The sequence below is a fragment of the Gavia stellata genome, chromosome 9, assembly GCF_030936135.1.
Source record: "Gavia stellata isolate bGavSte3 chromosome 9, bGavSte3.hap2, whole genome shotgun sequence".
NCBI lineage: Eukaryota > Metazoa > Chordata > Aves > Gaviiformes > Gaviidae > Gavia > Gavia stellata.
The window spans coordinates 5,076,035-5,099,242 of record NC_082602.1 but is presented as its reverse complement, the minus strand read 5'-3'; the positions used below and the strand labels follow the sequence as shown (position 1 = coordinate 5,099,242).

At 46.9% G+C, this 23,208-nt stretch overlaps 1 protein-coding gene across 2 annotated transcripts in view; it reads left to right on the top strand.

The window, feature by feature from the left end:
* The first annotated feature begins 13,632 nt into the window (after positions 1-13,632).
* TET1 (tet methylcytosine dioxygenase 1) overlaps positions 13,633-23,208 on the top strand; it is a 61,794-nt gene continuing 52,218 nt past the window's right edge. The window contains exons 1-2 of one of the 2 annotated variants that reach the window (XM_059820996.1): positions 13,633-15,564; positions 22,721-22,771. In XM_059820996.1, coding sequence (XP_059676979.1) covers positions 13,633-15,564; positions 22,721-22,771 — 1,983 coding nt within the window. Of the gene's footprint in view, positions 15,565-22,531; positions 22,632-22,720; positions 22,772-23,208 lie in introns of those variants that run through there. The other variant, XR_009484092.1, reaches the window with a different exon arrangement.

Here is a 23,208-nt window from a genome sequence, read left to right as displayed (position 1 = left end):
ATCACAGGGCTTACTGCAAAAGTGAGGTAGACTTGAAGCATCCAAAAATGCCAGGTTGGTGCATGCAAAATTAGCCATGTCTTCCCAGATGTGTTTACCAGCCAGGCACAGCACAATCATTCTGCACTCATGCTTTGTGTTGCTCATGCACAACCATGCAGTGAAGTAAGGGCCAAGATTTCCGATAAAAATGGAAACTGTTCAGGAACATCTGATAGGAAATATTTAGAATAAATGCAATGGGCCTGTATAATGGGCATCAGAAGATGAAATTATAGTCCCTTCTGGCCTTACTTTATGTAAAATGGTATTAACACTTAAACTATCTGTGTTCAGTGTGCTTACTTATTTTCAGTGCCAATCAGGCGGGTAGATACTATCTACAGAACTAGGGCCAAGAAAGACTAAATGAGGAAGTCATTGTCAAAACCACAATTAGAATTCAAGAGTTTCTGCATTAAACTCATGTTGTTCAAGACTTTTCTCTTTCAGATACTGCCAACTAACAGTGCTGTGGGTGATTTATCTGATCATCTGTATTACAAATACAAAGGCATTAGCAGTGGTTGGCTTGTGTTCAGCTGGGTTCGCAAGCACAGCACCACATCAGTGCAGCATATAGCTCCCTAGGTCATGTCTGGTCTGACAGCAAGCTGGTCACTTTGTCACACTAGAGTCCAAGCTAATAAATGCAAGGGAGGCTTTGCAAGGTAGATACTTTAATCCATGCTTTGTAATCGCACAAGGAGCCAGGTCTCATGTCCCAGCATCACGTTTGCACTCTGAGGGAGGCAGGGCTAGCCAAGACTGGCCCGGTTAGATCCAATCTTTCCCTTACAAAGCAGCATAGGTATCTTTGCAGTGTCATTCCTAGAGCTTTTGGTTTGTGGAGGGCTTAACTCAGGTTCAGCATCAGTGACATGTCTAATCTTCCATAGCCTGGACTGATGTCATGCCTACTGCAGAGATCTGATCCAGATGACTCTGCAGGACTGATTTAGGGCCAACACACCTCCATAGTTCTGTTTCCAGGGTCAGGGCCCTGAGGGCGCTAATAGGCCTTAATGGACCTGACCAGCTGCACCTGGGGCCTCCACCCACATCCTCTGCCCATGGGCCCAGGAACTCTATTTAAGCTCAGCCCTGAGTAAGCTGTGTTTTAGAAGTACTGATATGTGTTATGGATGTTCTTTGGCTGTCACGTATTCTGTTCTGTATCTACTTGGATTGTGTCTATCCACGTTTACCTTCTGGGTTACCAGATTTGTTTCTGACCTGCAGATTGACTTCTCGGTTCAAACTCAGACTTGCATCATTACCTGGAAGCTGATGGATTATCTGGACTCTTGGCTGAATCTGGGTGCTATCCCTAGGCCGGTCCTGTTTGCCTTGTGTGGGTACGGGGGGGCTGAGTGCTGGCTGGTGAAGTCCTTGTCCTGCTGGCTGTTATTGCATGGGGCTCCTTGTCTCTCGGGGTGTAGCTGCCCTTTGCAGTTCCCTGATACTCACCACAGACTCAAATTTTACTACAGCTGCCTGCAATGCAGAACTACTTACAGGTTTATGGGCTGTATTCTTTGGTACTGTGTTGTCCAGTTTTATTCATTCTGCAGGTATGTACTGATTTGCGTGTTATTCTGGGTAAAAACAGAGGAATGGTAGCACTGTGTTGGACCAAAGGTCTGCCAGCTTAAAACTTTTCCCTGACAGTAGCCAGTAGCACGTACGCAGGGAAGAAGGCTCAAGTAGCATACAGGGCTATTTCCTCAGTCCACTCTTCCAGCTTCAAGTAATGTACAGCTAAAATAGTAGCTTTGTGTTCAGTAGCTTTTGATTAAACTTTCTCCCATTAATTTTGCTTTAAAAAAATTTTCACCTGTAAAGTTTCTTGCATCTAAAATGTGCTTTAGCAGTGAGTTCCACGGTTTGACAACACATTGCATGAAAAAGTAGCTGTCTTCTGTTCTGATGAATCTGTTTGATAAATTGACTTGGTATCTTCTACTTCTGAGAAACAGTGAGTGATCACTCTCTGATAACACTTCCTATGCCGCTCTTGTTTTTATAATATATTGGTTGACACTTCACCCAGATTGCCTTCTTTCCAGGGTGAAAGCAATTTAGCTACTCCTTGTACTTTTGGCCACCCTTACTACCTTTCTCTGTGCCTTTTTAGGTTCCCCTTTGTGCCTTTTAAACAGACCAGAACTGCATGTTATAGTCAAGGTGTAAGCAAATGATAGATCTGGACTAAATAATGATGGTGTACTGATGTTTCCAGTTCTGTTCTCCCCTCCTTTTGTAATGGTTCCTAACACTCCACTTGAGCAATGCTGTGCAGTTTCACAGAAGCATCTGTCACGGTACCAGGAACTCTATTTTGAATGATAGTAGCTAATTCAGAGGCCATGATTTCCATGTTTCCCCCATGTGCTTCACTTTACATTTTGGTGAAAGGATTATATCCACTGTTTTGTTGCCCGGCCAGTCATTACTGTGAGTTCTTTCTCCAAACATTTATACTCAGCTTTAGTTTTGGTAGGTTGAGTATCTTAATCTTGCCAGGAAAGATTGGCACCTGGTGCTACTTGCTTTCTAGGATTTTTATTAGTGTTGAAGAAGACAGATCACAAGTGTATATGTCAGTGGCTGTGGAAATGAACAATTACTGATTCTTGTTTGTTTCCTAGCTTTTAGCAGGGTTTTTAAAGGAGTGGTGATTGTACATGTTGGTGTTTGGGTGTTCATATTACCCTGCATATTCTAACCAAGTGTTAGCCTTCCTGCTTGTTTTTCCTCTGAGTTACTGGTTTCTTGCTCTGCAATTTGTTCAAGCCCATAACTTCCAACTTACTACTATGTTCCCAAGAAATGTAACTCAGCTTATGCGGGGTTTTGTCATTAAGTTCCGGTTCCTTCTACTTTTGCTGTGTGCAGCACTTGGAGAGCAACAGTTCTTTTACTTCTCAAATAATCTATTATTTTATCTTAAAAATAGATTGTTACTACTTCTTTTAGCAGGGCAGGTCTTTGGAATGACAGAAGTCTTAATATCCAGGCCTCTAGAAAAGCAGTCGTTTTGCAAACTGTCAGGTTGAGGAGGAGGTGGTACGGTTACACCCAGCAAAGAGCTCATGTGTGTTGCTAAAATCACCTGCCACTGAGAGCTGATCAGGCTAATGTTGAAAATTCAGGTGTATGTATTGTTGGTTCCCCTTTGTTGCATCTGAAATGTCTGTGAGCTTGGCTAAGATTCCCGGATGGTATTCCTTTTTTACTGCAAGGAAATAAAGGGTAGGAGAGAAGAGGATGGAGGTGCAAATTCGTGATGGGGTACCAACCCACTGGCGCTGAACTGTGACAGCAGTGACAATAAGCTGTTACAGATCTGTGCCACTGCTTCTCCTTTCCCATGTCAGTTAAAATAGTTAGCAAAACACCGGCATTTAGAGCATCTTTGTGGGAATGGATGTGGACAGTAGTGCTCTCCTGTATGCAGTAGAAAAGCCTCTCTGCACTTGTGTTTGAGTGGGTTTGTTCACATTTGAAGTGCTGTATACTACAACAGCTAGAGAATTATTAATAATGAAGCTTTTTAAAAAAAGTAGTGCTAGGGTATATTGCTTCATAGATCCCATTTCCAACATCTGTTTTCCAGTCTGAAGAGATGTTAGACTTGGTGGCCTGCTTTCCACTATGACAAAAGGCTGTGGTGATAATGAGTCGTGTAAGAAGGCTGGACCGACTCTTCCTCTTAAACCTTTTGCTCACCAGCTTCCCTCTGGGAAGGAGCAGCAAATACCATCAGTGGCTCTTAATGGATGAGGTGGAGGATTGGGGGAGCAAGACATTATTTCCCCCCCCCCCCCCCCGCGGGAGGGGAGAGGGCACCTCAGCAGCTCTTCCTCCCGACCAGCCTCTCCCCACGCGTCTGGGTGCGTTCGCCCCACTCGTGGGACAGCCGGGCCCGGGCTCGCTGGTCCTCCCCGGTGGTACGTGTAAGAGGGAGGGTGTTTGGGCTGCTGGCGAGCCCCTTGCCCGTCGCCGCTGACCAGGCTTTCCCTCTTCCAGCCTAAAAAAAGGGCTGATTTCAGAGGGTGTCACCTCCAGGGCTGGTCGGGAGGCATGCGGCGTCAAACCGCGGCCTCCGCAAGTAACGGAATGATTTGCCTTTTCTCTTATTATCGTCATTTTATTGATTTTTGTTGTTGTTGAATAACCCCCGGCGTCACCAGCCCGGCACGCCGCCGGCGGCTCTCGGGGGGCAGCCGGGGAGGGGCGGCCGCCACCCCCGCGGCTCTTCGCCCTCGCCTTCCCCGGGGCCGGGCCGGGCCAGCGCCGCTGCCGCCGCCGGGTCGCCCCGCAGCGCGGGGGCGTGGGTGGGGGGGGCGGGGGCGAATCCCGCTCCAGCCGCGGGGATCCAGGGCGCGTTTTGCCGCCTGCCGGGAGGGCTCGGTGCGGCGAGCGCCCCGCCGAGCCGCCCCCTCCCCGCTCCCTCCCGGAGGGTCCGGCCAGGGGCGACGCGCGCCGCCGCCGCCGAGAGCACGTTTCGCGGCCCGGGGCTCCCTCTCCCGCGCCTGGGCTCGTCGCGCCATGGGAGCCGCCCGCCCGCGGGGGCCCGGGCCGTGAACCGCGCCTCGCCCCCCTCCGAGCGCGGACCGCCAAGCCATGCCAGCATCGCCCCTTCCTGTGAGCTGCGGGCTGGCCGTGCCGCAGCCCTGGTACGTGTGTGGGACGGGTACCGGGGCTGCTGCGGGCGGGGGGGGCCGGCGGAGGCCTCTGCTTTCGGACCCCCTCTTTTTTTTTTTTTACCGCCCCCCCCCCCCCCCCCCCCCCATTTCTTCCCCCTTCTCCTCTCCCTTAGCGGCTTGGCTCTTTGCAAAGTTGAACTAGGGTGGAGTGGGGAGGGGGAGGCAGGGGCACCCCCGCGGCCGGGCTCGGAGCCCCGCGGGTCGGGCCGTTTCGAGGCGGGGAGGAAGGCAGGCGGGCAGGCTGGGGGTTATTCAAATGCAAAACGCAGTTTGTTGGCCGAAAGAGCGAAAAAGTCCGGTCTCCCTGGCTGTGCTGGAGCGTGTTTGCGCTGCAGCAGCCAGAGCCTGCCTGGAAAAACCCGCCAGGCGAGAGAAACTGCCTGCAGCCTCCGCGGAGGGCAGGGAACAATTAAAGGGACCCTGCCCGGCAGCCGGGGCCCCCGGCCAGCCGGAAAAACCCCGCAGCCACCCCCCCTCCCCTCCCCCGAAAAACAGGCGTGCGAGGGCCGTGCGGCAGCATCACCCTCTGGAGGTGCCGCTGGTGTGCGGGGCCGGGGGGAGCATCCCCGGGGGCGGCTCCCCGCCTCTGCCGCGGGAGCAGCCGGGCGCGCCCGGATGGGCGCTGCGGGTCCCCAGCGCTCCCGCTGGGGCCGGCCCCATTGTCTGCAGCCCCGGGGAGGGCTCTGGGGTTGGGAGGGGGGGCACGGCCAGCGGCGGGGCCAGGCCACGAGGAGCCGCTGCCTCCCCCCTAGGCGGGCCCTGCCTGCCCCCTTCCCTTCCCTTCCCTTCCCTTCCCCCCCTGGGGTCCGCCTGCCTGCTCTAAAGGAACCGGAGCCCGGCGGGGCTGCTGCCCCCGAGGTGCTCCCGGGCGCGGAGTGCCTATCCAGCTGCTCTCGGAGCCCGGGGAGAAGAGGCGGTGGCCTTGTCGCGAGTGGAGGTTTGGTGCTGGCGGGGATGGTCCCTGCCGGGCTCGTGATGGAGCCAGGGGAGAAGGATGCGTTTCGCCGAATGGCATGGGTAAGGAAGAAGGACGAGGCGGCCTGCTGGAAGGCAGGACCAGTTAACTTTACAAAGGTATGGCTGCTAACGCCCGAGGAGCGAGCGGAGGAGCGAGCAGTGGAGCGTGCTGGACTTGCAAAGGGACCAGGCACAGCGGCAGCCAAAGGAGTCGCGCCAATCCTGTGCCTAGCCTGTCCTACACCCAGCCAGCCTATCCTGCACCCCAGAAATACTTAAAGAGCGACGTAGTCCTCATCTTTTGCATCTCGGCCTGTGTAGCAGCAGCCCAGAGTGGTGAGATGCTACTCCTTTAAGGAGGAGAGGGGAGCGTGCAAGTAGGCGTCTGGAGCAGGGCACCAGCACACCCGTGTCAGCACGCACCCGTGTGTGGGGCGGTGAGAGTCGGCCCCTGTGAACAAGCTGGCCAGGGCAGCTGCACCAGCGGGGGTCTGGCCAAAGAGCTCTCTTTCTAGAGGTGTTAACGCAGTAAGGGCACAACGGGGCAAAAATGCACTTGCAGTGTTAGATATTTAAACGTGACCGAGCAGACTTCGAGGGCAAAGGTGTCTCTGTAAAATTTAAAGCCAATGGAGAAACCTGTGAAAATAGTAAAAAAAAAAAAAAATCTTCCAAATAGTAGCTCTTCCCAGCTGTGCTCCATACTATTTTTAAGGTACCCTTGTGGAGAGGCAGAAGGCTATTCTGTGCGTTAATCACCTTGTTTTCATTAATGTCAGTCAATGCAAGTTAGGAGTAGAGATTGAATCCAGAAAATGTAACATACGTTCTTGGTCTGGGCAAAATTGGGCAGGTAGCCTGGTGGACCCTGTTCATAAAGGAGGGGAAGGCTGGTGTATGCTTTTCAGAAGCAGTTTCTCCGGCAGCACAAGGGTGGGTGGTGGTTGCTCTCAGGAGGAGGCTCAGTCCTTCTGGACAGGAGGGGCTGGTTGTGCTTGGAGGAGACAAGGGAGGCCTGGGTTGCACAAAGCAGGTATTCGGGGAAGGATTCAAGGTGAGACGTACCAAGGAACTTTCTGATATTTATGGTTTCTCTAAGACCCAAGTCTTCACTGTGCAGTAATTCAAAATCCTGACTGATAGCATTTTATTACAGCTGGTGTGCTACCCTTCGTTTTTTAAAGCTGGCCTAAGCATTTCCATCCTGCTTTCTGTTTTCAGTTACTTACATTTCAAAACACCTTTCAGGCTGAAATTTTCCAGGCTTAATCTTTGCCTGAAGGTTCTTCCCTCCACCTCCCCCTTCTTTTAATTGAGTTTGAGATAAGGTGATTCAGTTAGTGGGTTTTTTCTTTTTTTTGTTGTTGTTGTTGTTAAGAAAAGGCAAACCCCCTAAAGAATGGAGTCAAATATTATAAAACGAAAATCAGTGTCTAAACCAGCCTAAATGCAGAATTAGAGAGGCATATGATTAGCTGAGGGGGTTTGTTTGGTTTGCTTGCTTTTTTTTTTTTTATTCAAAAGTACCTGGAAGTGTTCTGGTAGTAAGGGTGAACCCTTAGAAATTACTTGGTGTCTTTTTACTTTTTAGGATTCCCTCTGTTAAGGTCAGTGTTTGGCTGCACTGATCAGAGGTTAAAATAAGCCCATGCTTCTGCCTGGGCAGGAGGGAAGATAACTTGCACATGCAGCGTGAGTCTTCACAATGGATTTTTGGTGCCAGTTGTTTGTCTGAGGCTTAATCTGGTTTTGTGGTTTAAGCATGTGGGGTTCCTTGCCACACTTTTTTTTATTGTTCTAATAGAGCTTTCCCTAAACCAGGAGGGTGCTTTTTTGTGGTATTTTTTTATCTGTTTTACTCACTGTGCAGGCTCCAAGGTGCATGCTGAAGTCATGACATTGCAAAATGCTAAACATAGACATCTCTTGCTGAATTCATTGTGAGTGTGTATTTTGCAGCTGTCTTCAGCTCCCCATGCAGCGGAGGGAGGTAGGACGTGGTGGCAGTCCTGCCTTATCCAGACTTAGCCTCTAAGCACAGAGGTGGCCTTCCGGGTCCAGCGAGGACAAAAATTTAGGATGAAGGCCTTGGTGCTTGGTCTGCTCAACATCATCTGGTGTTACTGATGTCGGTGGGAAAAGGATTATGCTTTGAGTGTACACCTTTGTGAGAAACTGAGGTGGTATCCTGCAGTGCCTGTCCAGATTTGCAGTTATGCTACTGGAAAGTGTTGACTTAAGTCAAGGTTTAATATATGTGGATAAAATATGCCTTGAGGGGCATAATCCTGGAAAGTAAACCAGGACACTTTCATGTAGTAAAATGGAAAACGGTACTCTTGAATGGCCTGTGAGATTATAGAAACACCACTTGAAACAGGACTGCAGGAAGAGAGGTCTGGGGGGGCTGCAGGGTGGTGAGTGAGGGGGGACCTTGGGGTTGCCTCTGCGGAGGGAGCTTGGGAAAATCCCACCGCCTGCCCTGGGAAGGGGGAGAGGCCTCTTTGCAAGAGTGTGTATGAAATAACTCGTGGTACCGAGAAGGCAGATGAGAAGTCTCTTTTTTATTTCTTGACTAAAACCAAATGGGTACTCAAGGATTAAAGACGGGGTGGGGGGGAAGGGAAAATTAAAGCTAATTCCCTCCTCCTAACCCATTTCCCTTCTTTTCATATACAAAGTGTTGTACAGAGCAATGGGTAGATGCAGGCAATTAGGCAAGATTGAAAAGCAGGTTGACGTTGGTGCAGCTGGGAAGAATATGCTGATGATATGACATAATCCTGAAAAGACTGTGAAAAAAGCTTTTGCACCTAATATGAGGGTCAGATTTTCTAATGTCTGTCTTCTCTGGTGTCACTTGAATCTTCCTCTAGAGCATTTGCTGCTGGAAGATGAATGAGATGCTTTTCAATTCAAAGTTGTAGATCTGAGTTTGTGATTGCTTGGGACCTGTGTATTATTAACTGGCTTTTATGAAAGCTTCCAGGTCTTGTTACCCCACCAGGCCAATCTCAAGTGACTTTTTAAAAGATACCTAAACACTGAAACAAAATGTATTTAATTAGTGCATCTGACTGTAGTGAAACCAGGCTCAACTAGTCCTAGCTGTGTCATCCCCCCCCCCCCCGCCCCATGTGGCTGTGTGTGTTCAGGGGTCACTTGCTCTCTTTCATGATGCCATAAAAAAGCTGCCACCATTTTATGAGAACACATCTTTTAATCTCTTTTTTTTTTTCCCCCATCTTCCAACAAGAATCAAGTTATGGAACAGAATCTTGATGGACACTACCTCTAAAAAGAAAATTTGCTTTGTTTTTTTATCCTTTTGTGTAAAGGGAAAGTAAACAAGAAAAGCAGAGGGGTTTTTTGGGTTGGTTGGTTATTTGTTTTTCTGGAGGCATTCAAGCAGTATGGGGTTAAATTCCCCAATTACTTTGTAGGCAAAATTCTCATTTATAATTGTTTGGAATTTTGACCAAGATGGGACTAAAAGATTTAGCCTTTGATTAGCTTTTTAGCAGTATTTGTTGAGGATTATAGCAGTCAGTGGGATTGCTCCAGATTTATTACTGTGAATGAGCAAAACTTAAGCAACTGGCCTTAAAACCAGCTTTCAGCTTTGCACATGAATTAGAAGAGATAAGTCAGCTCAAGTAACAAGCAGCTTTGGGATGCACTGTTATTGTCTAGGGCAGTTCCCTGTAAACCCTCCTGTACCTATTAGCTGTTTTACTTCATAGAGACGCCTGTCCTCTGCTCTCAGGGAGGGTATGGTAGGTCCCACCTGATTTGGCTTTCGGAAGAGAGCATTGAAGTAAGTTTGTTTCTCTCCAGGGTGATGGAAAACTGCCAAGATATTATATTGCCCCATGAGGCTTATGTTTGATAATTGTGCTAAGTCCACACAAATATTTTGGAAATATAATTAATTTCTTGCTATGAAACGTGACCAATGTGATACAGCCATTTGTTGTCCTTTAGAAGTGACATAAGGCAATTTGCGACTGCTGCAGCCGTCAACAGAGTCATTACCAGTGCTTTAAATGGAAAGGTAAAGTATTTCCTAGTGTTACAGAAAACAAAACTTGAATACTGAGCTTGTAGCTACCTAACATTTTGGTCCTAAATGTGGAAGAGTAAATAAAGAGGTAACAATGTAATTTAGTTTTATTAGACACTTTATTTAAAACACGTTAGACAGTTTTTATCTAGCGGTTAAGGTTATCGTGGCAGACTAGTTTTCATCAAGACTATGGGCTTTCTTTAAAGGAAGCAAAGATCTCTTGCTGACAGGCATTTCTCCCAAGAGCTTACAGTCACCTTGTGGGTCAGGTGCTCTGAGTCCCAGACAAATATAACTGAAGTCAAGTATTAATTGGAAAAAAAAAAGTTTAAAATTTTCCTTTAGAGGTCTGTTGCCCAGATCTCTTCTGAAAAACCTAAATTCACTCCAGTGACAAAATTGAAACAAAATGGGTAAAACTGTTGCTGTTCTTGTGCCCCTGTATTGTCATCTCTGAGCAAGACAAATACTAGCAGCCTTTGCCATCTTCTTTAATTCAGCATTTAAATGCCAGTCAATTTCCTACAAATATCAGCATTCTTTTTTACCAAGAAAAAGGGAAGTCTTCAACCACTCAATGTTCATAGCCTCTAATTTTGGCCCTGAAATAAGCAACACTTTGGCTTTGATATTTTTCTACATTCTTGCCAGCCAGGTATGTTTTTCTGTATTAAAAGAAAAACCAAAAAAACAGGGTGGTCTTGCTTCTTCAGTCCTGAAGCAACCATGTTGCAATTTCCAAATGCAGGTAAAGACACACTATCATGTAATTATAATGATGGTTTAAAAAAAAATTACAAAATTGTTATAAATGAAGCTTCTAATTGATAATTTTGATGATCGTGCTTCCCAGACTTCCACAAGAGCAGTGGCAGCTGCTTATGTAGAGAAGTAATATGAGCAAAGCATTACACACATTCGGTACCTTCAAAAATCCAGTCTCGGTTTCCACTCCAGGTCTCCTGTTTTCTCTTGTCATTCTGCTTCTGTTTCAGGGCTGATAAAGAGAAAAAACTTTATCTCCTCAGTTCTCCTCCCGATTCACACATTCCCATGTTGCCTGGCCCTTGTTGTTTGCTTGCTTGCTTCCTTGCTCTCCTGGCTGTAGTCTGAAAGTAGCTCGCATTTCCTCTCCTGCCACTGTTATGTAGCACTGGCTGCTAATGGCTACAGATACGCTGCCTGCTGCTTGCTTCCAACTGGTTTTGCAGCCCTCCAGGCTATCCTTTGGAATGGGGAGCCCAGTCTCTGTCAAAACCACGAGAAACTGGGGAAGCTTTTTGCAGGCTGCCAACAACTATTTCATGGACCTGCTGACGTGATGCTGATGCCCTCTTTGACACTCAGTTCATGGAGTGAGTAGTAATGACCATGTCCCTCTTCCCCCACGCCTCTCCAGACAGGGGTAGGGGGAGGAAAGCACTCAGATTACCATCATTTCAGCTTTGTATTTAGTTTGCTATTTCGGTGTCTGAGCCAACTTTATAGAGTGCTTCTGCCGGAGCTGTTCAGGTCTCTTCTGTGGCCTTTGAAGCATTACCCGCAATTACAAACAACTACACGTGTCTACTTAGTCTCCTCAGGCTGGATGGATGTTTTGCTGTGATGGAGCAGGAATTCTGTTAGCTTGTTTGTTGTGTGTTTGCTGGGCATTATTTTCTGACCTGACCTTACAAGTGTGTTTAGCCTTGTCTTGTACAGCAATGCTGGCTCTAAAATGGTATTTGAGTGTGTGGAAAAACTCCTTTCTCAGTAATAATGTTCATCTGATATGTAATATGAAGATATGATACAGAACAATCACAGCATGTTTAGGTAAGATACTTGGTTTATATGTTGTAGCGTGCAGGATCAGTCAGCTTACTACTGCTGAACAAACGAGCTAAGCTTCAAAATGCTTTAAGCTATTTGAAAGGAGTTTGGGGAGTTACTGTTAGCCTTGGTAAGTACTGTGGCTACTGGGCAGCCTGCTCAGGGCTGAGACAGTCAGAAACAAGCTGGCTGGCAGCGTGCTGGTTTGGGGAGCGGCAGGAGCTGGTGGTCCCGCACAGAGGCTGTGCGTGTTGGCTGTGCTAGACCATCCCCTTGGCAGGCTAATGAGCTTATCTTGGCACAGTGCAGGGCTGTTTGGTACAGATGGTTGTAAGCTTTCTGCACCCCTTGTGCTGTAGATATGTTTTTGTGATCTGGGGATCTGTTCTGCTCATGGAGCCTGGTCTTCACATGCCCGGTGCCTTTTTGTTTGCCCTACACCAGCCAAACCTGGTCGGTGTAGTACCATTAAATGTTTCTGGGGTGTTAGGTAGACTGGGCTGCACTAGCGTAGCTCTCCCCACCTTCAGCAGAGCTCAGACCAGGCTGTGGGTAAGTGCAGCCTCTGTAAGATCACCCTGCTGGCTTCAGGGTGGGGTTGAGGTCATAGGAAGGAGTGGTGGTATCAAGAGCCTGGTAGCACCCTTCTTCCCTTTTCTACTTCCTTTAGAAGCCAGGATTCCTTTTTTTCTTTTTACTTCCTTCAGCGGTCAGGATTTTAGACATCATCCCCATGCTGCTTGTTCTTCCTTTCCTTTCCCTCTTCCCATCAGTGAGGTGCAGGTGGCCTGTAGATGATTTGATTTGGGCTTAAGGAATTCAGAGGAATGATGACGAAGGGAAGGCACCCTCCTGCCTGAGACTGTAGGCCCTCTTGCTCCGCCTGCTCCCATTTTTAGGCTGCTCTTGTCTACCCATCTGATCTATTCAAACAGCTAAATAAAGCTTTAAAAGCCTTCCACAGGTACTTAAAAGCACCATGTGCTAAAAAACTGTGTACCTATGAGAACTGCTTTACATTTAAAAAACCCCAACCCACCTTGAAGGAAATTGATGTGGAGCGTGAAGATTCTGTTGTATCTTCTGAGATGACTGAATTGTATGTGGGGAGCTGGGGGACTTCTGCATCGCAGTTGTGTTTGGGGACAAAAGCTTAGGACAAATGTGTGGAATTTTGTTGAAGGCAAATATGTTGGTAGTCATAATGATGAAGCAGAGATGGCTGCCTGCATAATACATTGACACAGCTAGACAGGACAGAGTCAAGGCTTGCAATATAATACAGTGTGCTGATATGTTATCCTGGGAGATAACACTGGGAAAGGCAGTTCTTCCCTCGTCCAGTTCCCCTATGAGTAACACCACAAGTTAGACATCTTTGGGGAGCTAGTTACTCCTCTCATTTTGTCTGGAATTGTACCATGTCAGGCAGCTGATGGATGGTAAAAGAACGAGAGATGCCCTGGTGACGGTGTATGAGTGCACACACACACAATAAACTCGGCTTTGTTCTTTTTTTCCTGAATGCCCTTGCAGTGATAGATACGCTGTTGAACATAAAGCTATGGACGTAAACTTTACCCGTTCTTACTCAAGGGAAGGGGTGGTTAATGAACCCTTAATAAGGTTGAGAAAATTCAAGCTGCTTAGAACTGACATAAAACAATAAATATGTGATGTTGCCTGGTCATTTGAGCTCCATTTGCTTCTTCATTTGTGTTACAGGCATTTAGGCAATCTTTCCATTTTGCCATATACTCATATTTTCAAAGCTTTTCTGTTAATTGAACGTAACATCCAATACCAGTATTTCTAATTCTACCTGTGTATTTTTAAATATTAAAAAATGGTCAGTTTAATATATGTGCACCCTTCATTAATTAGAATTATATTAATGCTATTTTATATCTTTTTCTGTTTCAGAGTTAATGCTGTATCACCACAGAGAGCAGCAATGGGAGTATGCAGTTTTCTATTGAAAAGTTCTCTCAAGAGCTCATGATTTTTTTCCATCTCTCCTCTTAACATTTCTACTACTCCGCAGACATGGCTCACCACGCGAGGCCTTCCAGATTAGTCAAAAAGGAAGAGTTAGGTAAAAGGAAAACTAACCAGGGCAAAAAGAAATCTAGCCAAGTGAGAAAGAAAACCACAAAGACTTCCACAAAAGCTGTTAGTTCTGGAAAAGGCAAAAAGCCAGCACAAGAAAAAGATGTTAAGAAAAAACAGCAAGAAAAGAAACCAATCATGAGCTCTTCAGGTAGACTTCTCAGGAGCAGTGTAACCAGAACCTTGTCTGGAGCATCTTGGGTGAGTTTGGAGAAAGCTGACAATATCCTCTTTCATAACCAGGATTCTTTCAACATCAATGGCTTTACAATGTCTCTCCGTAACAGATCATTCTCCCGTAGATTGTCCCAAACTCCAACAATTGCAAAACCCAGGAAAGCTGCAGCACAAAAAAGGCTAGAAACAAAGGAAAAACATGAACAAGAAGCCCTGGCAGTAGTAGAAGAAAAAAACATTGAAGCAGGCGAAAGAGTTTTGAAACAAGATTTAGCACAAAATGAGTTAGCTCCTCCGTCTGTAGAAGATACTCCATGTAGCGTAGGTGAAGAGCCTTCTACCACATGTGCCAGTCAGGACAAAGAGGTAGAAATACGTGAAACAAAGGACTCCATTCCAAGCAGTCAGGTAACTGATGATGATACAGAAGCATCAGAGGTGAAATACGAGCATGAAGACCTGCCCTGTGAGCAGACACCCAGCGATCTCAATACGGGTGGTTCGGCTGAAGCATTTGTTGAAGATGCTGCGCTTGTGATTCCGTCTTCTCCTTCTGACTCCGTAATCACCTCTGAATCAAACTCGAAGGTGTGTGCAGAGACTCCCTTCGATCTGGTGCCTAACAGTAAAGAACCTGACTCCAGTTCTGTCGATACCTCAGACCTCAGCTCAGCAGTACTGTTAGAAGAGTCGGTCCCACTTGCCAAATCCCACAGTGCAGCAGTGTCGGACCTGGTGCTACCTAGTGAAGAGCAAGACTCAAATTCTGCACCTATAGTTACCTCTGAGTTTAACTCACAAGAACATTTATTAGAAGATGCAAGCTCACTTGCAGAGTCCTGCTTGAAGGCAGGCTGGGATTTAGAGTCCGAGAATAAAGACGATGGTTCAAATTCCAGCTCTGTAGCTGCCACCGAATCAAATTCACTTTTACATTTTGAAGGTGCAAGCTCACTTGCAGAATCCCACATGAAACTGGTTGTGGATTTTGTGCCCGTTCACAAAGAACTTGACTCAAATTCAAATTTGAGCTGTACAAGAGAGAATTCAGAATCTGACTCAAAAAACATATTTCCAGTATGTGAACCAGTTTCCGATACCTCTTTAAACAATATTGAAGTGGAGGACATTGAACAGCTTGTTAAATGTATTGATGCAGAGACATTAATTTTGAATTCAGGTTATGTCCCCACTTTATCTCCAGATTTAGAAAAAAGCACAATCGATAAAATCTCTGGTGAAAGTTCTGGACAATTCTCTGAAGGTTTTGTTTCGGAGTTGCCTTCAAGCAAGGAAATCTCTGCTCTTGCCTCAGAAAAAGCCATAAATGCAGATTTGCCAGCTGACTCAAGACTGCAGCATAATGATTATTCATCACAGCTGGGAAGAGTCGGAGTAAGCTTGAATTTGGTTCAGGACAACGTGAGTGACAGCACTGAAGCAGTTGAGGCCTCAGGGCCATCCTCTCTTAAAAATCCAGCTGGTGATTACCCTGTTCCATATTCATCTCTGCTCCCTATGCTAGAGAAAAAGAAACGAAGGCGTTGTGGAGTCTGTGAGCCCTGTCTGCGGAAAACAAATTGTGAAGAATGCAGCTGTTGCAGGAAACGTAAAACTAGTCACCGGATATGTAAAAAGAGAAAATGTGAAGAACTGAAAAAGCCACCACCACCAATCACACTACCTTTTGAGGTAAGCTAAAGAAGTTGCAAATTAAGTCAGCTTTTGAGGCTTGAGGTACATCTTAGAATTACACAAAGGGAAGTGCTGGTCACTGTATAGCTGTAGAGAGCTTAGGGTTACTGTTGGAGCTAACAGGTTGTATAGTAACTTTCTTTTGTCATCTATAGAGGTGTAGATTAAAGTGGCCTGGAGTTATTCTTGTTGTAAACTTGTTACTTCTGTGTAAATGCATAAAATCAGAGGTAAGTATGGCTTTAATTCTGTGTTCCAGATATTGGCATATTGGCTGAAACAGAGGGCATGAAGAGATGAGAAAGATTTAAGTGCAAAATGTGGGGAGGGGGGAATGAAGGTAGTCTTAGGAGACTGTAAATTATTAGGGAGAGGGTCTGTATTTCAAAATGCTTAAAAAGCAAAGGAAGGCAGGCTGTTTGCTCTTTAATTCAGATAAAATAATTTGCTTGTGATGACAGATTTGGTGGAAATAAAGTTAAAAACTTCAGGATCAAATTGTAGCTGCATTTCCCCTTTCACATCTCTCTGCCTTTCTAATTGTCTATTCTTCTGTTTCTCTCATTTCATTTCTCCTGCCTGTCTCCCTTTGTCTTTTAACCACATCCCCCATACATACTTTCTTTTTCTGTGTTTCTTACTCATTTTTCTGATCCATCAGCCTTTTATAACCCAGGTCATTACTTTTGGAACAAAAGGAGGGGAAAAGACAATCTGTATGCCCCTGTGATAACAGCACTGACCTTCTGAGAGATATCAGTTCAAGATCAGGCTTTAAATCAGGTAAGTAGGGAGTTGAACAGAGATTTCCCACATCCCAACTGAATTCCCTGACCTCTGAGCTGCAGACTTAGCCTCTGCACTTCCACGTCCTGCTGGAAGCGTTCTGCTTCGTATGATCCAACGGTACCTGAGCCACGGAGGGGGAGACGCTGTCTCGGTAGTTAAGTCACTGGGACGTTTGCCTTGGGATGTGGGAAACTGAGGTTCAAGTCTCTGCACCAGCTTGTACTCCAAGTGGAGCAGTTCACATTGGGGAGAAGGCACCTGCAAAACCTTTCTCGATAGCAGCTTCATTAAAATGGTGTGTTCTTACAGCAGGTAGAAATTCCTGTCAGCTGCGGAGATCTCAGGAGACCTCCTGTTTTCACCACTCTCTGTCCTGTGCTTACCAGGGTTTGCAGAGAAGTCTGTTCTGTTTTTAAGGTAGGCAAGCAGAAAGGGAAGTCCTGTAACAGTGAGGGGATATGATAGGTTTAAACAGCTTGGCTCAGAGTTAATTCAAAAATATCTTTGTGTCTCAACTGCTCCTAAATGCTCTTTCAAAAAAAAAAAAAGGTGAGGGGAGGGACAGCTATAATGTGACTTAAGATACATATTGAAACAATAACGGTGATAGAGACTGATCCTGACTTTTTACAGCAAAAGAGTAGTGACATTACATCCTTTTGTATATTTAGTCAGCGGGATTCAAGAAGCTCATGGGAGAGAATTGGTGGAGTTGAGGTAGGAAGTGATCTAAAAGCCATGTTTTAAAAAGGGTTTTGGCAGGGTCGGTGAAAGGAAGCACTCCAGCTTTTCTGTCAACCTTTGTTTTCCAAGCTAAACATACTTCTTTTCTTGTTGCTCAGGCTGACCTCCTTGCAGATTAGCTTTGCCCCTTCACCTTTGTCCTCTCTGGGCGCTCCTTTTGCTTTCTTTATGAGAGATTCCTTGTTTTTATTCTTTTCTTTGGCAGCTTCTTTTTGGTGTGCTTTTATTTTACTGAACTGGTTGCATTTTGTACAATGCATTTAGAGCTGCACCAGAGGCCTCCTTCATTTCTTGTTAAATTTTGTATGCAGTTTCAGAGTACGGCATAGAGGAAATGAAGTATTCCTGACATTTAAGAACGTCAGGTATTTTCTTACAAAGTTGTCCTTGAATGAAATCTTCAGATATTCTTAGCCTTTTCAGATATTCCTAGAAGTAAGTCTTGCCTCATCTGTAATCTCTAGAAACTGTGCCCTGAGAAATACTTTCCTCTTTCATTTTCTACAATGTAGATATGTTATGAGAGCTCTTTAAAGATGTTGAGGTACAGGGGGAGGTGTTGGGGGATGGGAAACACTATATCACTGTTCAGCAGCTGTCCTTTAGATAAGATTGTAGCACTCCGGAAGGGAATCCCATTGTGTTTTCCCAAACTGGTAGGACTGGGACTGCAACAGCTGGGACTCCTATGACAGTAATGTGTTTCAAATAGAGGGCAGCTGGCGAAAACCCAAAACTGTAGGTCTCTGTCCATGGTATAGAAAGTGAACATAATAATTAAGAGAAATGACGTTGGCTTCAGTGCATTCCTTGTTCGGAAAAGTCACGCATCTCTCTCTCATGTTGGTGGAATGTAAGCATTTTTTGGAGGTGATTCACTTGGGAGGAGGGTGTAGGGGATAGACATGCTCTGCGTGAGCATAGTTTAAACATTGGTGTTTTGCCTTAAAGGGAATTATCTCTTCTCATTCTAACTCAATAATGCAAAAGTCACAATGAAGCTCTCAATGAGAGCTCTGTACATTAAATAGCTGTAGGACAGCCAGTGCAGGGGTTGGCAGTCTGTGCGTACTGTTTAAAAAACAAGTGTTGTTTTTCCTTAAGAACTTGTGTGGATTTACAGTTACAGGGAGTAAGGCCTGGCCAGTAGAAACCGTGAATGTAGACTGAAGTGCGTATTCCAACACACATGCCCATGTGTGCACAAGCATTCAACCCTTGGAGAGTATCGGTTGCATGTTTGGAGCTGGTATTAGTTACATTACTGTTATTTTCATTAATTCACACATAATCCAGATAAAGATTTGAAAATTATATTGGACTTGAAAAATATCACTTAAAAATAACATCCACATAAACCTTCAGTGATACTTTACCTTGCTGAATGTAATGGGTTTTGCAGGGATGTGACATCATGAAAGTCTGGATAAAGCATTGTGGGCTCTAGTTCACAGTCCCTGTGCATAGCAATATTGTTATATGTAATGCCCCTCTTCCTGAGGGATTCATGCTGTGGCTGCTTGGGTTAGGAGCTGGTAAAGACAAAATTCTAACATATATAGGGGAAAAATTTTTTTTGCTTACTGAATTTTTTTGAAAGGGCAACCGAGTAAATAAAAAATGTAAGCAATCTTTGAAAAGAGGAGGAAAAAGGCTTTATATCAGGTTACTGTCCCTCTCAGAATGAATAATGCGGGAACACTTCACAGTGAAACGAGGGTTTGACAAGTTTACGTACACGAGAGTGTGATGCTTCCATGTTTTTGTCTTGTCTTTCCAAGACGGCTGTTTTCTGAAATAGTATAGCAGTTACTGAAGGCTATTTCCCAGCTATTTTCTACGAAAAAGCGTGTTTCATTTCAAGAAGCAGTCTGCTCTGCTGCCATTGCATCGTCACGCGTGCTGAGGCTGTCTGGACGCGTTGCAGTGTGGGTCAAGGATTTTGTAGGCTTCAAATCAGCACATGGATGGGGAAGGTGATCCATGATTTATTTTGTTTTCTCCTTGGAAGAAGGATTCCTGTTTCACACAGGCGGGTGTTGCAGATGTAGCAGCACACTCTCGGGATGGAAACGCTGCTTTCTGGGCGCTTGCAGTCATCGATCAAGCTGACTGTGGTGCACGGTAGTTGTACTTGGTGTTGTGTTGGGCTCTGGCTGGGCGGGCGGACTCGGATCTCATCTGGCTCCCAGCTGGCCAGCACTCTCCTGGGCGTAGCCGTTGCCCCGGTCCTGGCCCAGGAGAGTGCCAAGCTGAGCGGTTCCAGTTACCGAGGTGAACTTGCAGGGTTTCATAACATGCCACTGGAGCTCCACTTGCCCAAAAGGCTGTAAATATACGGGGCTGCTGTAGAGCCGCTGCGAAAACAGCAGCTGTGGGGAGCCCTCATCTCCAAAGGCTGCTTTGCTGCAAGGCTTGCCAAGGCGCCTACGTTCTAGGGTCCTACCTGGGCTGGGAGCCCTCCTGGACTGAAAGCATCTGGCGGGGAGAGCTTTAGTTCGTGTTAGGGAAGGGGCCACTAATGTTTTAGTAGAACCTGGAGTCAACAAACTGAAAAAAAAATGGGTCACTGAGTGTAAGTTCACTGGGTTGACCAAGGTGTCTTGAGACATCTTATTTAATAGCTGTAATCTGACTAACACAAAATATTAAATAACAATAAGGGCCTGCTTGCTTGTGGGTTTTTAACATGCTGCCGAAAACCCAAACATATTTAAAAAGGATGCTGCAATTAGAGTTGGTTGGGAACTTTCCAGTAAGCCATTCCTTGAATGGAAAATGCTGATTTGACAGAAAGCTTTCACAGCTACTATCTATCTCGATGCAACTATTTTGGGGGGAAAGTTTCTCAAGGTTCCAGCTGAAATGTCTGCTTAAAACTTAAAAAGGGGGGAGAATTATTAGAGCAGCTCGGTGGTTAGGGCATTTTGCCTGGTGCAGACCAGGGGCTTGAACTTTGGTCTCCCACATCCCATCTGTCTCCTCTTGAATTTTTGAAAGGTTTGCTCTGCTTTTGGAACACAACCAAATGTCGAAATCTCAAAAAAATAAAAGCAAAATGGAATTCTTGTTTCCTAGCCAGACCCAGTTATAATCAAGAAATTTAGACTTTGTGGTATTTATTTTACAATAGGCTCCAGAAATACTTAAGCCAGTTAAATTTTAAAATGAGTGCGCACAAAACCACTCCTCTTGAATACGATATTTGAGAGTTTTGTAAGGGGATAGCACATGGGCTGGAGGAGTTTGGTAACATATGTGGCAAAGATGAGCAAAGCTGTGTACAGCCTACTCCGTGGACGCAGGGCAGGGAGTTGGAGTAGTGCATTTTACTCCTTATTTTACACACGTGAGTTCCGTGGGTGTGTAAAATAATTACAGCTCGCACTTCTTTGCTATTCTCTGTGATCCTGGGTGTGGACTATAATGCAGCTTAAATTACAGGGAAATGGGTTAGTTTAGGTTCTAGTTCAGAGGATGCGTTTAAAAAGTTGCCTCTTCACTGCTCGTTATTTTCTGTGCCAGTTCTTACAGCTTTTACAGAGAAATTTTTATTTGAAGAGGTTTGTTTCCTTCCTTGTGTATGAGGACCCATCCTAACAGGAGGGGAAACTGCCTGACTAACAAGGAAACCTGAAACTACTGCTTAAGTGCTGTCCAGTGCACGCAACAAATTGGGGACTAAATCAGAATACTGGGTCTTAGGTTTCTAAGCAAACAAAATAAATATTTTTTTTTTAATATTTTTTTTCCTGGACCATAAAGCATCTTAAGTAGCCAGAACTGCAAAGAAGAATCAGATCACTGAGCGTACGTACCTCTCTTGTTTTTACTACGCTTGAAGACCCTTGCAGACTTGGGGTATTTTAGGAAAATGTTACAAATCTGGACTTCTATTTTACCTGATCCTAAATCCTATTTAATACAGTACTCTGATGCAACAGATGAGAAGCTTAAATATGAGGTAGCATCAGACAACAAAAATGAGCAACAGCTTTCTCTTACTTGATTGATACGGTGCAGAATGAGTTGTGTGTCCACATCTGAGCATTTGAACTACTTAACTGATTTGCACCAATAACCGGACAGGAATTACACTTGTAATTTAGCGGTGGATAAAGAAAACGTATTTAAATCACAGTCTGTAGCTGCTGAAAAGATGTTCTTGTTGCTTTTTTATGTGCAGTGCATAAATCCACGGCCGACTTTCTGGTTTAGACGTCAACTGCCAGTTGTTTCAGTAGGTGCTTGGGTGAGCGGTGGTGTGTTAGATATGTTATTTGTTTGTTGTCCAGGGATAGCAAATGTCTGCGTGACACCTTAGGGCTTGGCGTGAAAACTTGCGGTAGAGCTGTGACCCCTCCATCCTTCTTCCCTCTGGATGAACGTTTTAAGCGGGTGGAGACGTGGGAAAATAATGGCATTTCGTGTTTATATGGCAGCCTGTTCACGCCGCAGTCTGGTTGCCGCAGGTACTCCCTTAGGTGCTGTAGGAATAGATGGGGAGAGCCGCATCTTGCAGCGGGGCCGTGTGGGTTGCGCGCAGCAGGCTGTGGCGGGCGGGCCGGGTCTGTGTGAGCCCGCTGGCCTTGGGGTCCCGTGGGTGCTGGGCTCCCGGCAGAGTTTTTGGAGGGGGCTGGTGCCCCCTCGGCTGTGCGCAGCCGGGAAGGTGCAGCCTCCTCCCGTCCAGCGGCGATTCCCACTCTTCCCGGGAGGAGCCGGGGCGCGAGGGGAGCGTTGCCCCACGAAGCATCCCCACCTCTGCCCCTGGGGGTTCCCCGTTGGTTGCACGGATGGCGTCCGGCCCTGTCCAACGCTTCGCCGCCCGGCGCCCGCCTGCGCGTGCCCGTGCCCGTGTACAGGCGCGCGCGCACGTGCATGCCGGTGCGTGCCCGCGTGCAGCTCTGCGCCGCGTGCATGCCGGCACGCGTGCGGGTGCACGGGGGCCGTGTCCTCGCCTGACCCCACGTGCACAGCAGCTCTCGCAGAGCCGAAAGGCCCCGGGACCGCCGCCCGGGTGGGTGCCCGCCCCGCCGCCCGGGCCGTGCACGCGCCTGTGCCGGCTCCGCATCCGCCGGCGCGGCGAGTCCGTGCCGCCTCTTGCGGGCGGCCGCTGCGGCGCCCGCACAGGAGACCCTTTGTCTGGGCAGGGCCGGCGCGAGCGCGGGAGGAGGCCGGGGGGGGCGCTGCGGGCCGCAGCCGCCCCATTGGCTGGGGCCGGCCCGCGGCTCCTCGCGCCGGCGGCGCGCCCGCCGCGCGGGAGCGCGCGCCCGGGGCGCGCGGCGCGGAGCCGCACGAGGCGCGCGCCCGCGACGCCGCCTGGAGGAGGGCGCCGCTGCGGCAGGAAGCAAGATGGCCGCCTCGTGGGCGCCGCTGTGAGGAATGCGGGGCACCAGCGAGGCCGGCTCCAGGGGGGCGGCGGGGCCTCTCCCCTCGGCCCTCTCCGGCGTCGCCGTGTGTCGGGGTGGCGGTGGAGGGGCCGCCTAGAGCCTCCGCCCGCCCTCCCAAGTGCCGCATGTAAAGCATTCTGGGTATTTAGGAAATATTGCAGTTTGGTAATAAAATCGGAGGTGTCTGCCTTTGTGACCACAACTTATTCTGCAATTTGATGTTTTTTTAGGTTCTAACTGAAAACAAAAGGCCTCAGAGGAGGAAGCAAAGAGTTTTAAAGGTAACCGATGATTGCTTTAATATTTCTCCCCTCCCATTTTAAGCAGCGTTTTCTTGTCATAGAGATCAGGAAAGCAACGGGTTAATTTCTGGGAAGCGGCGCTTTCCAGCTATTCAGGAGATTAGCTAATTTTAAAAGCACGGAACATGCTCTTTTTTGCCTCTTTCTCTCCAGCATGTTGCATACATATTTGAATCTTTCTGCACAAGTCTGCAGAGCAAAAAGTTTGCTTTCCATTGCATTGAAGAGTCACTTTAATTTCCTCTATTCCTAGTTTCATACTTCCAAAGATGAGAGTCGAATGTTGGTGGGGTTTTTAGTATATGCATTTTATGGCATCTGAAATTTAATGCCAGAAGTCAGTGTTGCAATGCAAGCCAGATTAACAAAAGTGGAAATTTTATGTGTACGTTACTGTAGTTTTGATTTCCTTTTTT